The 16,385-nt window shown below is 44.6% G+C and overlaps 1 protein-coding gene across 1 annotated transcript in view; it reads left to right on the top strand.

The window, feature by feature from the left end:
• LOC120530489 (inactive dipeptidyl peptidase 10-like) overlaps window positions 1-16,385 on the top strand; it is a 357,045-nt gene that overhangs the window by 227,978 nt on the left and 112,682 nt on the right. Inside the window, exons 11-12 of the mRNA XM_039754919.1 lie at window positions 5,184-5,307; window positions 11,817-11,855. Of these exons, the coding sequence (XP_039610853.1) occupies window positions 5,184-5,307; window positions 11,817-11,855 (163 nt within the window). The remainder of the gene's footprint in view (window positions 1-5,183; window positions 5,308-11,816; window positions 11,856-16,385) is intronic.

The following is a 16,385-nucleotide window of genomic DNA, read 5'->3' as shown; positions in this document are numbered from 1 at the left end:
AATGATTCAGTTTGCAAATTAAATGAATGAGAATTACTTGCCTTGTTCTCAGATAATGATTCAGTTTGAGAATTAAATGGACAAGAAATTTGTGCCTCATTCTCGGGTAATGATTCAGTTCAAGAATCAGATGAGAATCAGAATCGTGTGCTTCATTCGTGAGGAAACGATTTATTCTGAGAATGAAATGGTCAAGAATCGTGTGCCTCATTCTTGGGTTAGGATTCAGTTTGCAAATCAAATGGATGAGAATCACATGCCTTGCTCTTAGATAATGATTTAGTTTGAAAATCAAATGGAGGAGAATTGTGTGAATCATTCTTGGGTAATGATTCAGTTCAAGAATCAAGTGATGAGAATCATGTGCCTTCTTCTTCTTTCAGCTGCTTCCATTAGGGGTCGCCACAGTGGATCATCTTCTTCCATATCTTTCTGTCCTCTGCATCTTTTTCTGTTGCACCCATCACCTGCATGTCCTCTCTCACCACATCCATAAACCTTCTCTTCGGCCTTCTTCTTTTCCTCTTTCCTGGCCGCTCTATCTTAACATCCTTCTCCCAATATACTCAGCATCTCTCCTCTGCACATGTCCAAACCAACGCAATCTCGCCTCTCTGACTTTGTCTCCCAACCATCCCAACTGAGCTGACCCTCTCATGTCCTCATTTCAAATCCTGTCCATCCTCATCACACCCATTACAGATCTTAGCATCTTTAACTGTGCTTCCACCAGCTCTGTCTCCTGCTTTCTGGTCAGATTCAGTCTGAGGATGAAATGAATGAGAATTGTGTGCCTTGTTCTCAGATAATAATTCAGTCAGAGAATCAAATGAGAATCATGTGCCTTGTTCTTGGGTAATGATTCAGTTTGCAAATCAAATGAATGAGAATCGTGTGCCTTGTTCTCAGATAATAATTCACTCTGAGAATAAAAGCCTTTAATGCCACACCCAGGAATGCTTCCAGTGTTAGGACATTGCCCTGTAAGAAGTATATGGACACCAGGGCTGTTCTCCCTTGGCAGCACCCTCTGGTGGCACTCAATGACCATGATTGGGCTACGCTTCCACAGTCCATATTTCATATTACCCTGCGGCTGTCCTAAATGGAATCATCCAAGAGGAACACTGCCACATTATGTGTAGGGAATGAATTTCTCCTGGTACCCAGCTTCACCCAGTACATGCATTTTTCTTTTATCCCATCAAGGATGAGGTTGGTAAGACACCCTGGCTGGGTTGTGCCCCCGTCCATGTAGTCCTTCCATTATGGTCTTCAGGGTGGGCAAAGAAGCACAATCTATCACTGACGGGATGCTCATTTATCATCCATGAAACTCATTGTAGTCGGTAAAAAGAATCTTTTTAGCGATGAGCTAGAAAAAATAGTGTGGTCATTAATGGGCAGGGTTATTACAAGAAATCAGAAAGAAATTCTATGAAACCAAATTTCTAGCCAAAAATGTAAAGTCAAAAGTACAAAGCTACTGGAATTTCTGTTGTAAAGAACTGTTGACTGTAACCTAAATTTTAAATTGCATATTCATCAGACCACTAGGACAGCATTTTTTCACTTAAGAAACATAGCAAAAGTTAGACCTCTTTATATCATTAAAAGATGATGAAAAATTAGTTCACGCTTTTGGTTTCAGTCGTCCAGATTACTGTAACGCACTCCTCTCAGGACTACCCAAAAAAGACATAAATCATTTGCAACGAGTGCAGAAGGCAGCTGCTAAAATCCTAACTAGGAAAAGAAAATTCAAGCACATCACCCCAGTCTTAGCGTCACTACACTGGTTACCTGTGTCATTCAGAATTGACTTTAAAATACTGCTTATGGTTTATAAAGCCTTAAATAATCTCACTCCACCTTATATATCAGAATGTCTGACATCTTTTATTCCAAATCGTAACCTTAGATCCTCAAATGAGGGTCGGCTTAGAATTCCAAAAGCTAAACTTAAAAGAAATGGTGAGGCGGGCGGCCTTCTGCTGCTATGCACCTAAAATCTGGAATAGCCTGCCAATAGGAATTCACCAGGCTGATACAGTGGAGCACTTTAAAAAAACTGCTAAAAACACATGACTTTAACATGGCATTCTCATAAATTCACCGTCATCTAATCCTGATACTTTATATTCAGTTCATTATTATAACTATTCATGATGGCTCTAAAATCCATACTGACCCCTACTCTCTCTTCTGTTTCTTTTCCCGATTTTCTGTGGTGGCGACCTGTGCCACCACCACCTAATCAAAGCACTGTGATGTTCCTCCATTGATGGATTGAAAGCCAGAAGTCTACATGACCATCATCATCAAGTCCTTCCATGAGAACCCTAAATACAAAGAGGACTGTTTCATTTATGTTAGGTAGAATGTCCAGTGGGGACTGGGTGGTCTCATGGCCTGGAACTCCTGCAGATTTTATTATTTTTTCTCCAGCCGTCCGGAGCTTTTTTTTTTTTTTTTTTCTGTCCTCCCTGGCCATCGGATCTTACTCTTATTCTATGTTAATTAGAGTAGTCTTATTCTAATTCTTACTTTGTCTTTTATTTCTCTTTTCTTCATTATGTAAAGCACTTTGAGCTACAGTACATTATTTGTATGAAAATGTGCTATAGAAATAAATGTTGTTGTTGTTGTCAGGAGCCAAAAAACAAAAATGAGAATAATAAGACTGCAACTTAAATAAGCTGCAAAGGTGCCCGTTACACAGTCATGTCAATGATGTCCCAGTGCATCATGGGCAAGGTTTCCATGGTGACGACCAAGTAACTATCCTCAAAATTTCAGCGGAATAGTAATGACACACTTTACAAAGTAGGCTCTGACAAGGTGCACCACATGTGTGAAAACTTCTAACAAGAAGTCAAAATGAATTTTAGTTCAGGCAGTTGACACAAAACAAATGAATAAAAGGTGCCATTCCTAACAAAATTATGACCAGACTACAGGATGCAAACTGAGGACCCTGGAGATGACTGATTGAACTAGAAGAAGCAAATTTAATAGAGTGGCCTGAGTCTTCCACCGGCTTACACACATTTTGAGTCTACAGTATAATATGTAATGAGAATGATCCATAATGGCCAACACGGTGCAACACCTGTAAATACCACACGGGTTGGACGGGTATAGCGGGTCCACAGCTCACGTCAAGAGGCCAATTTTAAATAAATAATCGCCACGCTTGCAGCTTAGCGAGGGGGCGTGGTGGTTGTGTGGCTGAAGCGGTTTCCGAGATGATTCGTGATCTGGACGGTTTCTCACCTGTGTCTTCTTTACCTGGCGGCTCCCGTCACGGGCTTCTCAACAGGGGAGTCACCCAACATGCAGCTGATCTTCTCTCTGCCTGCTTCAGTTGTTCGGATCGCCTCACCGACACCTGGCTCCGATAGGCTCCTCCAGACAGCGACTTGGGATCCCTCTGCAACCACATTCCAAGTCCCGACTCCCGCTGCCACCCGCGGCCTTACGCGGAGAGTCATCCGCCTTCCAGTCACTCCCACTCTTCACTATAAACTCAGCGGGAGCGACCACTACAACTATTCCCCGGTTGTCGGCCCAACACCCAGGCTTTCTCGCTCGCTCACTCTCCCGCACCGACTTTCTCTCTCTCCACTGCTTCCTGCTTTCTTCCTGCAACCTTCGTTCTTTCTTTCTTTCATTCCCCCCTCTCATGCCACCTCACGCCTAATTATTTTAATTAAGATAGAACAATCACGGTTTGCAAGCGGATTCTCACCTGTGCACTTAGGTGAGAAACGCCCACATCATGAATCATTTCGGAAACCACTTCAGCCACACAACCACCACACCCCCTCGCTAAGCTGCAAGCGTGGCGATTATTTATTTAAAATTGGCCTCTTGACGTGAGGTGTGGACCCGCTATACCACAGGGCACCCTGACCAGAGAAGGTGATGATTCTTTACCCGGACAGGCAGATGGGCATCCCGACCAAAAGAAAGAAAGGAGCCAGACCTAGAAGTGACAGCCGGAGGAGATGAACGGAGAGCCCACTGGAAGTGGAAGATATTGCTGGGGACTTTTTATTCCCCTAGAACAGGAGATGGCAGCAGCCCTCCGTACTGGCACTCATTCAGGAACCAGTAGGGAATTCTGGGAAATGTAGTCCAGGAATACAGCCCCTCTGGGGACCATAGGTGCCACAAGAAGGTGCTGTCGGGATATTTTATCCATCCATTATCCAACTTGCTATATCCTAACTACAGGGGTCTGCTGGAGCCAATCCCAGCCAACACAGGGCGCAAGGCAGGAAACAAACCCCAGGCAGGGCGCCAGCCCACCGCAGGGCACGCACACACACCCACACTAGAGACAATTTCGGATTGCCAATACACCTAACCTACATGTCTTTGGACTGTGGGCGGAAACTCACGCAAACACGGGGAGAACATGCAAACTCCACGCAGGGAGGACCTGGGAAGCGAACCCAGGTCTCCTAACTGCGAGGCAGCAGCGCTACCCACTGCGCCACCGTGCCACACTTTTGGGAGATGCACTCCCTAAAATGGGACTTCTGTAGGACCCGGAAGTACTTCCACCCTGGCACTGGGTCATTAATGAATAGGACCAGACTTCCTTGTCCAGGTGAGTCAGAGCTGGGAGGACGTAGAGCAACACTTGACTGGAGGAGGGCAGTCTGGTTGTCAGAGAGTATTGCAGAAGGAAACGAGATTATTGTGCAGAGAGAGTGTGTTCGTGTCGGAGTTAGGGGCAGGCAGACGCCCCGGAGTCCATCACACACCACTAGTCCCAGAGTCTATAATCTGAAGTACGAAGGCATCAGAAATGTATGTTTTGTTTCATGTTGTTATATTTGTCATATGACCAGACCACCAGACACAAAAACTGTAAATTAGTTAACTTGTCAAAACACGCGCAAAAGCAGTAAAACGAGGCATTTATAAAACCAAAACCTGCAGAAATCCTCACTCCGCTGCACCCAGCGTTCTTTGCATTAAAAGTCTGAATGACAGATGTAGGCCAGGCAGATTACCGGTCTCTCCACAGGCAAGCCGACATTGCAAAGAAAACAAAAAAAAAAATGTTGCAGGCAGCCAAGTTTGGTTCAACACCATTGCTGATATGCATTATTGTGGCTCTTGTCAGAGATGAGTTCTTAACTGTTCTTTACTAAATGTTTTTCTTTCAGCGATTATTACATTACAATGGTAAAATGGATTAACAGCAACAAGACCGCCGTCAGATGGCTGGACAGAAACCAGAAATCTTCCCTCCTGGCAGTATGTGACGTCACAACGGGAGACTGCGTCAAGGTACGGTGACCTTTGTTTCAGTTTTTGTTTTGGTTATTATGATATAATTAAACAGATGTTGTGGAGTATAGTTTTGTGTCAGAATTAGCTAGAACTATAGAATTAATGGGGTTGGAAATAAAACTTGTTTAATATTAATAGAAGCCTATGGGTATGTCCCATTAAAAACAAGCAAAAATCAAACTCGACAGAATATGAACTATTTTATAAGGGTCAGTTTGCACTTATTGGGCTGGTGAAACATGAATAACGACGAGCCGTTTTAAAGCTGCGCCCTGCTGCTGCTCTTGAAGATGACATTAGACACACTTTGACCATTCGCCTCCCCTGGCTAAATAACACCCAATAATATCTGCTTGGCACCATAACATTGGATGGGAACTTCCACCTGCAGCTAAACTCAATACACGTGCAATTCACCACGCTAGCGTTTAGATCTGGCAGTGCCATGCAGAAGTCGTCTGTTGTTACGGTTCTGCCTTTGTCCAGAAACGGTTTTATGACCACAGTCTCGCAAATCCTTTCTCCAGTGGGACGACTGGGATCTTTTCCTAAATAAGAAGTAGCATTGCAAATGCACATGCAAATCTGTCATTTTTCAGAGGTTCTAAACGGGTGTCTTTGTTGTCAAAGCGTTAATGCCACATGATTGTCACGGGGCATCGTATTTTTGATTGCTGGTACAACAAATAGTTCTGAGCAGACATCAATCACAGCACCAACTTTGGTCATCACTGCTCTGGTGAAAAGAATGGAGATAAACGCCGTCAACTCAAAGAGGGAGGGGCAAGTTCGTTGTACTACGTGAACGTCACTGACAGAATAAAACTGAATACAATAAGAAAAAAAAACAAGCGCTATACTAGTAGCCAAAATTTACACTGGGTGTTACAGACTCAAATCATTTCTACGTTTTTATTACATATACAGTGGAACCTCGATTCACGACCATAATTCGTTCCAAAACTCGTCGTAAACCGATTTGGTCGTGAACCGAAGCAATTTCCACCATAGGATTGTATGTAAATACAATTAATCCGTTCCAGACCGTACGAACTGTATGTAAATATATATTTTTTTTAGTTTTTAAGCACAAATATAGTTAATTATACCATAGAATACATAGCGTAATAGTAAACTAAATGTAAAAACATTGAATAACACTAAGAAAACCTTGAACAATAGAGAAAACTAACACTATAATAGTTTGCGCTATAGTGCTAGGAACCGCTCACTAAAAACACTTTTTTCTTTATGAGTTTTAAGCCCAGGGAAAAAAATTTACATTTGAAAAATCCGTAATTTAATAAACCACCAAGAAAAGTAACATTGCCACAATACACGCTATGAACCGATCGCTGTAAACAGAAGTGAAAACAAAAACAAGTCTTTTCTACCTTAGGCGTCCAGCCTTCCCTCTCTCGCTCACTCGCTCTCTCTCTTTCGTGTGTGCGTGTGTCTCTCTCTCGTGCGCCTGTGTGTCTCTCTCTCTCTTGCACACTCTCTCTCTCTCTCTCGCTCGCTCGCTCTCTCTTTCGTGTGTGCGTGTGTCTCTCTCTCGTGCGCCTGTGTGTCTCTCTCTCTCTTGCACACCTCTCTCTCTCTCTCTCTCGCTCGCTCGCTCTCTCTTTCGTGTGTGCGTGTGTCTCTCTCTCGTGCGCCTGTGTGTCTCTCTCTCTCTTGCACACCTCTCTCTCTCTCTCTCTCTCGCTCGCTCGCTCTCTCTTTCGTGTGTGCGTGTGTCTCTCTCTCTCTTGCACACCTCTCTCTTGCTCGCTCGCTTGCTGCACAGGGAGATGCTGAACGTGTACAAACCGAAAGGTAAACTAGCTTGTTCGTATACCGAGTGTGTGGTCGTAAACCGAGGCAAAGGTTTGGCCAACTTTTTGGTCGTAAACCGAGTTGTACGTGTACCGAGACGTTCGTGAACCGAGGTTCCACTGTACCAGTAACGGCGCACGAATTCACTTGACTTGACCGTTCCTAGTTTTCTCTGTACGTTTATCATTTGTTTGCTCAGAGGCTGATGCGCATGACTGCTTCCTGAGCAGCTCTTCTTTTCTCCACCCTAGTGGCCCGCTTCTTTTCTTCTTTCATTGGCATCTTTTCACATTAATTAAAACTGATGAAGTCAGTGTTTGTGTTGCAATTACTTAGTACGTTTTCCTTCATTTTTCACTTAAGTCGTCAATCTGCCTCAAGAATGATTTAAGATTTGAAGAGTTGGGGATGTGACGGCCAAGGGGGTAGGGAATAAGAACGGCGCCTGTACACATGCGCCACACTGCCACCCTGCTGCCCACTGCTGAGAGTTGATTCTACAATAAAATGAAATAAAAAAAAGAGTAATAAAAATCATCACCCAGAAAGCGGATAGTAGACATCATGTAGTATATGTGCACCAAATTTGAGGTCAATAGGTCAAACGGTGTGCGAGCGACAGGTGATTTAAAATCCTGGACAGACAAATGGACAGCCATGGTAGCGTATAAGAAGGTGAATTTTTTTTCACTTCGTTACTATGACATTTTTTCATATTTTCATGACTAGTGAATATAGTAAAACTACAGGGTGAGGCAGAAAGGACGGACGCCTTTGAAATGGCTAGAAATCACCACTAGGTGGAGTGACAGATGTGTGGTAGGTGGCGTTAGGTTCGCAAAGTCTTAGCATTTTTTTATTTTCTTTTTAGTTGAAGCCATGGAGCCGTGGACGATAGAATACCGCGTTTTTGCGTACAACTGTTTTGTCAAGAACAACCAATCCATTACTGCAGTTAAACGTGAGTTTCGTTGCCATTTCAATATCCACAGAAATAAAGCTGTTCCCGCTCCTAACACTATCCTACATTGGGCTAAAGCACTTCGTACACGAGGTACACTAATGAACAAAAGACCGCCGGGGGTTACACGAACGGCACGTACCCCTGAAAATGTGGAAAGCGTACGACTAGCCCTGCTGCGCAGTCCAAGTCGATCTGCTCGGAAGCATTCTTCTGAACTTGGCCTCAGTAATCGTTCGGTAAGGCGTATTTTGCATTTAGACCTGCATTTCCATCCATACAAATTGTCAAATGTTATTTAAATATGAACTGAAATCTTGCAATAAATTTCTTTGTAAGAAAAAATTAACAATTTTGTGATTTTGTAAAAAAGTCTGTCCTTTCTGCCTCACCCTGTATTTTAATTGTGCATATAAGTTTATGCATTATCTGTGTATCAGTAATGGCGCACTCTACACTAACGTGCAGTGAATCCACTTGACTTGAGCATTCCTAGTTCGCTCGCTGGAGTCATTTTGTAGGGCTCTGGCAGTGCTCATCCTGTTCCTCCTTGCCCAAAGGAGCAGATACTGGTCCTGCTGATGGGTTATGGACCTTCTATGGCCCTCTCCAGCTCTCCTAGAGTAACTGCTTGTCTCCTAGAATCTCCTCCATGCCCTTGAGACTGTGCAGGGAGACACAGCAAACCTTCTGGCAATGCCACGTATTGATGTGCCATCCTGGAGAAGTTGGACTACCTGTGCAACCTCTGTAGGGTCCAGGTATCGCCTCATGCTACCAGTAGTGACACTGACTGTAGCCAAATGCAAAACTAGTGAAGAAACAGTCAGAAAAGATGAGGAGGGAAAAATGTCAGTGGCCTCCACCTGTTAAACCATTCCTGTTTTGGGGGTCATCTCATTGTTGCCCCTCTAGTGCATCTGTTGTTAATTTTATTAACACCACAGCAGCTGAAACTGATTAACAACCCCCTCTGCTACTTAACTGACCAGATTAATATCCCATAAGTTTCATTGACTTTATGCTATACTCTGATTAAAAAGTGTTCCTTTAATTCTTTTGAACAGTATATATGATATGATGATATATGATGAGGATATGAGGAAGATAGGGAGCTGATGGGACAATGAAAGAGTAAAAGTGACTTCAAAAATGGTGCCGGGGCTACTTTCAGTATCTCAGTTTACGAGGTGTTTCCAATAGTCATAACATTGGAAAGGCAGAAGCACTGAATTGCCTGGTAGCTGTGGGCAAAAAAGACCCCAAGAGGCACTTCTTAGGACAATGTAGTGCAATGAACCCTGTAGCTAAAAGTGCCTCCTGGACGGGGATGAAGGGGATTTTTATGACGGCGTCCAATTTTGCCAACCATCCTCTTTTCTCCAATGGCTTCCAGTGTGTCCAGCATGGTCATTTTTTCCATGTGTCTATGAATTTTTCCATGAAGGAAAACTTTGTAACATTTGTAAGAAATTTGCCCTCACTCCCATTAGCCCCTGGGCCACTCTCGTTACATTTTATAAGTCCGGTAAGGTTCAAGAAGGAAGACAGAGACTTCCGGGGCATTGAATAAACGGAGCCTTGCAGAAGATAAGGGTGGATCACTCAAGAAGATATGAAGATGATGGGATGCTGGAAGATAGGAGGATGGTGACGAATATATGAGGAAGATGTATGATGAGGATATGATGATATATATATATATATATATATATATATATATATATATATATATATATATATATATATATATATAGTAATAGATTAAGGCGCTTCTCGCACCCTTGTACCCTCAGACTATACGTCAAACACCAGGTAAAAGTCCAATGATGATATTTATTATAATAATAAAGTGCACAAAGCACACTCTCCACAACAATTCTCCAATAATAATCACAAATACAATAAACCAATCCTCCAGCTCCCAGACGCGTTGCCACCCTTCCACCCAGCTCAGCTCATTGTCTGCAGCGAGGCACTGCCCTTTTATAGCCCCTGACCCGGAGGTGTTCCTGTCCCAACAGACCACAGTTCCTTATTCCTTCCGGGTCAGGGCAAACAGTCCTTTTCTTCACCCCGGGAGCACGTTGTTCCTTCCTGTCACGTGACCGTGACGTACTCCCGGGTCATAAGGCACGACAGAGCCCATAAGTCCCCCCACAGCGACTCCTGGTGGCCCCCAAGGTATCCAGCAGGGCTGTGTAAAAATACTACAAAGTCCATGAGGCCCTGCTTGACCTCGGGGAATGATCCTGCTGTCGGGAGAGCTCCTCCTAGCGGCCTGGGGGTGAGGACCGGCATGGAAAACCGGTAGTCCTCCACAATATATATATATATATATATATATATATATATATATATATGATACAGTATGTGATTAGGATATATGATGAGGATATGAGGGAGATAGGAAGATGATGGGATGCTGAAATACAGAAAGATAGGAGGATGATGAGGAATACAGTATATGAGGAAGATATATGATGAGGATATGATGATGATATATGATATATATATATATATATGATTATGATATATGTTGATATATGATGAGGTTATGAGAAAGATAGGAAGATGATGGGACCCTGGAAGATAGGATAATAATAATAATAATAATAATAATAATAATAATAATAATACATTTTATTTATATAGCACCTTTCCCGTGCCCAAGGAAGATATATGATGATGATATATGATATATTATTATGATATATGATGAGGATATGAGGAATTATAGGAAGATGATGGGGCACTGAAAGAGTTAAAGTGACATCAGAAATGGTGCCAGGGCAAGTTTCAGTATCTCGGTTTACGAGGCGTTTCCAATGGCCATAACATCGGAAAGCACTGAATTGCCTGGTAGAAGTGGGCAAAAAAGACCCCCAGTGGCACTTTTTTGCACAACATAGTGGAAAAGTGCCTCTTGGAGGAGATAGAGGGGATTTTCATGACAGCATCCAATTTTGCCAGCCCTCCTCTTTTCCACAACGGCTTCCAGTGTGTCCAGGGTTGGCCCTGTGATGCCGCAGGCTGTCCTGAGAAGGTTGCTCAGGCATTGTGCTTCTTTTGAGCTGAGGTGGCCTGTTTGATCCCTTATATCTTTTCCAAATACGCTACATCTAAAGAATTAATTAAAAATGCAATGCATCCTTTGCTCATTAGATCAACTTCAGTCTATTTAGAGTTAAAGCAAACAGCCGTTTTGTTAAATCTGTTTGACTTTTGACCTCACGCAGCAGACAAATCAATGTATCGGAAGTTGTAAGTGCCAGTTTCATATGCACTCTGCCTTCTAATGAGTACTTTCAGTACGGTGGGTTTATGAAGAAAGTTAAATTAACTTACATGAAAGGTAACGCAGAAGTCTCTCAGCAGAGTGACTGCATGAGTTCCCATGATAAGGTGGAATAATAATAAAATAAGAAAAAAGCAGTAATAAAAATAATCAAAAGAATTCCACAGGAAGTACAAGTCGAAGGTAAAGCTCCGCTCCTTTGAGGTCTGAAAAGCCATTTGTTCAGCCGACTTTTAATATTTTAAGTGGGAGGAAGAAACCGTTCATTAGTTGATTTCGGGGGGTCGATTGGCAGGGTTAATTTGCATGATATGTGCTTGTCAAGCTATTCTAAGAAGCCGGCTGAGTGCGACCCAGTGAGCAGACTTACAAACCGCAGACTAAGAATCTCTTTTCTTTTTTTGTTTTTTTTTTCTTTTTCTTTTACAGAAGCATGAAAGAACATCAGAATTTTTTCTCACGATGCAGGTATTTATGGTTTTACCCTTTCCTCCCAATTTCTTTCCATCCTGTGTGACAGGCTGGGATGCCACTGAGCTCCAGATTCAAAGCACAGTGCGTGTACACAGCCCAGGGGGTTCAAACTAAAGGCGACTTCTTCTTCTTTTGGCATTTAGGGGTCGCCACATCGGCTCATTTGTCTCCATCTATCCCTGTCTTTTCTGCCTCACCGACTGCCTTCATGTTCTCCCTCACCACATATCCCTAAACCTCCTCTTTGGCCGTCTTCCTTTTTTTTGCCTGACGGTTCCATCCTCAACATGCTTTTCCCGATGTTCCCTCAACATCTCTATCTCGCCTCTCTCACTTGGCCACCTAACTGTCATACCTGTGTTGTCCCCTCTGATATTCTCATTCCTAACCCTGTCTAACCCTCATTACCCCGAGCCAAAATCATAGCATCTTCAGCTCCACCACCTCCAGCTCTGCCTCCGGGCATCTTGTCAGTGCCACCGTCTCCAAGCCCTACAGCATAGCTGCTCTTACTACCGTTTTATAGGCCTTCCCATTCATTTACTCTTCTACTGCAAATCACTCCTGTCACTCCTCTCCACCCAGTCCACCCTGTGGTTACTCATGTAGTGAAGGGAAGGACTTGTGAAAGGTCGGTCAGTCAGTTTCTAACCCGCTTTGTCTTGAACAGGGTCATGGGGTCTGCTGGAGTCCACCCCAGCTCTCATATGGTTCAAGGCACGCTCTGGAAACAGCACCAGTCCATCGCAGGGCACACACACACATACATTGTGAAGGAAACCAGGGGCGCCAGCGTACCCCGAACCCCAACCCGAACACAAAAAGAGTCCCGGGATTCAAATAAAGGATGGTTTACTCACCAATTCCTTCAAAAGTAACAAAAGCACAGGTTAATTCTTCCCACAATAGCTCTCTTCTTCTTACCACCATACTGCCCTCCTCCAGTTGAGTGTAGACCTACATCCTCCCAGCTCCGAGTGCGGCCCCTTTTATTAAGGACCCGGGAGTACTTCTTGTGCCAGGGCCACTGCCTGATGGAAGTACTTCCTGGTCATACAGAAGTCCCATTTTAAGGGAACGCATGCCCCCTTGTGGCACCTATGGTATTGCTGGACTACATCTCCCAGCATTCCCTACTGGTTCTCAAATGGATGCTGAAACAGAGAGCGGCTGCCATCTCCTGTTCTGGTGGAATAAAAAGTCCCCAGCAATATCTTCCACTTCCGGTGGGCTGTCCATCCATCTCCATCCGGCTGTCACTTCCGGGTCTGGCTCCTTCCTTTCTCTTGGTCAGATCATCCCGTCTGGGTAAGGAACCATCCCCTTCTCTGGTCGGGATGCCCGTCCAACTCGTGTGGCATTCACAGCACACATACAGACAGGCAAATGTAGGCTCCCCAATTCACCTAACCTGCATGTCTTTGGACTGTGTGAGGAATCCTGTGAAAGGAACTTTTATATAATAAAATTTCACTTGATTAGAGACCCTTAACCTGAAAATTGCTCCAGGGGCACTGTACAAGGGCTGGCCCTGCTCTCTGACCCCAAAAAAGGCCAGGCAAAAGACAATTTCCCCTCAGTGGATTAATAAAGTATATATATAAAAATGGACTGTGTACACGCACTTGTGTTTGGAGTGCAGGGCTCTAGGGCGCCCCCTTTTGGTCACAACTGCATCACAGCAAAATATATAAAAACTAAAGGGTTCTGAATATTTTGTGAAGGCACTGTACACCACTACAGTAGTAAGGGCGTTTTCTTTTTGGTTCTGCAGCCTAGAGATGTTCTGTACTGTCACATCAATTCCCTACTCAAATTGACAAGACTTTGTATGAATGTGTCAGACTCGTGTAGATCTGTCCACGATATGAAAGCAACCTAACATTGGCGTGTATTATTAATCGAGAATGACAGAGATTATGCTTAAGATGCTCAGCAAAATCACTTTAAGAAAGCCGACAGAGATCAGTAAACACATTAGTAAATACTGTTTGACAGAACGGTAGGGGCAAAACAAAAATGAAAGTATAACATTGTGAAGGGCGTGAAGCTCCAAGGGAGCCTAGCAGGGATCGGCAAAGGGGAGAGCAGCAGAAGATGCCAAGAAATCCACATAGCTGTCTACTTTCACCACAACTCGGAAGATTCCAGCCTGTCCCAGCTACCGCACCTCTTCACCCTATGCCAGTTTAATCTTGTAGCTCTGCCTGTGGTGTTATGGGTCCACAGCTCGTGGAGAAAAGGCCATTGATTTTAAATAAATAATCATCGCACCCGAGGCGGCTTCGTGAGGGGCGATGTTATGCAGCAGCGGGGCAGTCGTCGATGTGGGCGTTTCTCACCGTGTGCACAGGTGAGGAACTGCCCACATTCGTGATTGCTCCCGTGGCTAATGCTGCAGCTGTGATGGCCCCTCACGTTTTAAAAAGAAGCGCAAGTCGGTTGGGGAGAGAGAGAGAGAATCGATTGGAGAGAAAGGAAAGGAAAGAGAGGACGGAGGTTACAGGGAGCGTGGAAGCAAGCGGTGCAGGAGAGAGACGGACACGCGGAGCGTGTGGTGAGCGCGCGATCGAGCGCTCGTGGGCAGCTGCGAGGAAAGCTGGGTGTTAGGCCGACACCCAGGTGTTTGTGTAGATGTCGCTCCCGCTGAGCGATCTGGTAGCGGGAGTGACAAGGTGAAAGCGACGAGCCGCAGAAGGCCGCGGAAAGGCAGCGGAAGTCGGGAGGCTTGGTGGTGGAGTCCCCAATATGAGCGACCTGGCTATTGGGGTAATCAAGTCTCGGGGACTGGGATGAGTGCCATACCGGAGCCAGGGATCGGGAGGTCTCCAGTCTCGAGCGTGTGAAGTAGGAGGGCAGCTGCAGAGAGCGTCTTACCTGCTGCTAAGCCCGTACGGGATAAGCAGGTGAGACGCATACAGAAAAGCACCGGATTTGTTTTTTTGTTTTAAAGACTGCTTCCAGGAGAAGATTTTAACCTTCGTTTTTAAAGGATTGTTGTGTTTATTATTGGTTTTACCCCACGTTCTTTTTATGGATTATTTATTTAATGAATTTGAAGAACTACACTATTTATTTGAACACTGTTTTTGTTTTTGTTGATTGTTTTTAATAAAAGCACTTCTGCACTTTTTACCTTCCCCTTGCTAAGATGCTCAATTATTGCCTCCATTGACTAGCTCACTCGGCAACATTATCGACGGTGTTGGGTTCGAGTGCTTCCAATAGCAAAGGGAGTGTGGAGCCAGAACCCACATCGTCACACTGCCACATAAAAAAACTGGGAGTGGTCTCCCCTCGACTTTCTCATATCCTCAGATATGGGGATGGATATATGAGGAGTAAACCACAAGACAATGATTAGATTTTTATATTATGTGTGTTACAGAACCATCGGCAACAAATCAAATTAAATTAATAATAGAACAATTATTATAAAAGTAAAGTTTAAATTAATTGGACTCTGCAACTACATGAATAAAAGGTAAAGTATCACTTCCGGTTAGCGGAAATAGCCTGAAAGGTTTGTACCTAATACTTGAATGCAAAATTTGGTTAACGTAAGTGAAAGCGTGCTCAAGTTATTGTGGTTATACACACACACACGCACAAACACACACGCACACAAACATAAATCCAAAAATGATATTTTCAAACTCAGGGAGGTCTAAAATGTCGAGATTCGTCAAAATCTTGAAATGCCACCTTATCATGGTGGAAGGGTTTGTGTGTCCCAATGATCCTAGGAGCTCTGTTGTCCGGGGCTTTATGCGCCAGGTAGGGTCACCCAACGCAAACTGACCCTAGGTGAGGTATGAGACAAAGAGCGGTTCAGTAATCCTCCCATGAAGAATAAAAACTTTGAACGGCGTTTTCCCTCGCCCGGACGCGGGTCACCTGGGCTCCCGTCTGGAGCCACGTCTGGAGGTGGGGCTCAATGGCGAGCACCTGGTGGCTGGGCCTGCCACCATGGGGCTCGGCTGGGCACAGCCCGAAGTGGCCACCTATGGGAGGGGCCAAGGAGGTTGGGTGCAATGTGAGTTGGGTGGTGGCCGAAGACAGCGGACATTGGCGGTCCGATCCTTGGCTACAGAAGCTGGCTCTTGGGATGTGGAATGTCACCTCTCTGAAGGGGAAGGAGCCTGAGCTAGTGCACGAGGTCGAGAGGTTCCGAAAAGATATAGTCGGGCTCACCTCAACGCAGAGCTTGAACTCTGGAAACAATCTCCTCGAGAGGGGTTGGACTCTCTACCACTCTGGAGTTGCCCCCGGTGAGAGGCGCAGAGCGGGTGTGCGCATACTTATTGCCCCCCCCTGACTTGGAGCCTGTTCATGAGGTTAACCCCGGTAGACAAGAGGGTTGCCTCCCTCCGCCTTCAGGTTGGGGGGAATGTGTCCTAACTGTTGTTTGTGCATATGCGCCGAAAAGCAGTTTAGAGTACCCACCCTTTTTGGAGTCCCTGGAGGGGGTGCTAGAGGGCATACCTTCTGGGGACTCCCTCGTTCTGCTGGGAGACTTCAATG

Source organism: Polypterus senegalus, chromosome 6 (genome assembly GCF_016835505.1).
Source record: "Polypterus senegalus isolate Bchr_013 chromosome 6, ASM1683550v1, whole genome shotgun sequence".
Classification (NCBI taxonomy): Eukaryota; Metazoa; Chordata; class Cladistia; order Polypteriformes; family Polypteridae; genus Polypterus; species Polypterus senegalus.
The sequence above is the reverse complement of the archived record's forward strand: the minus strand, read 5'-3'. Positions and strand labels throughout refer to the sequence as shown.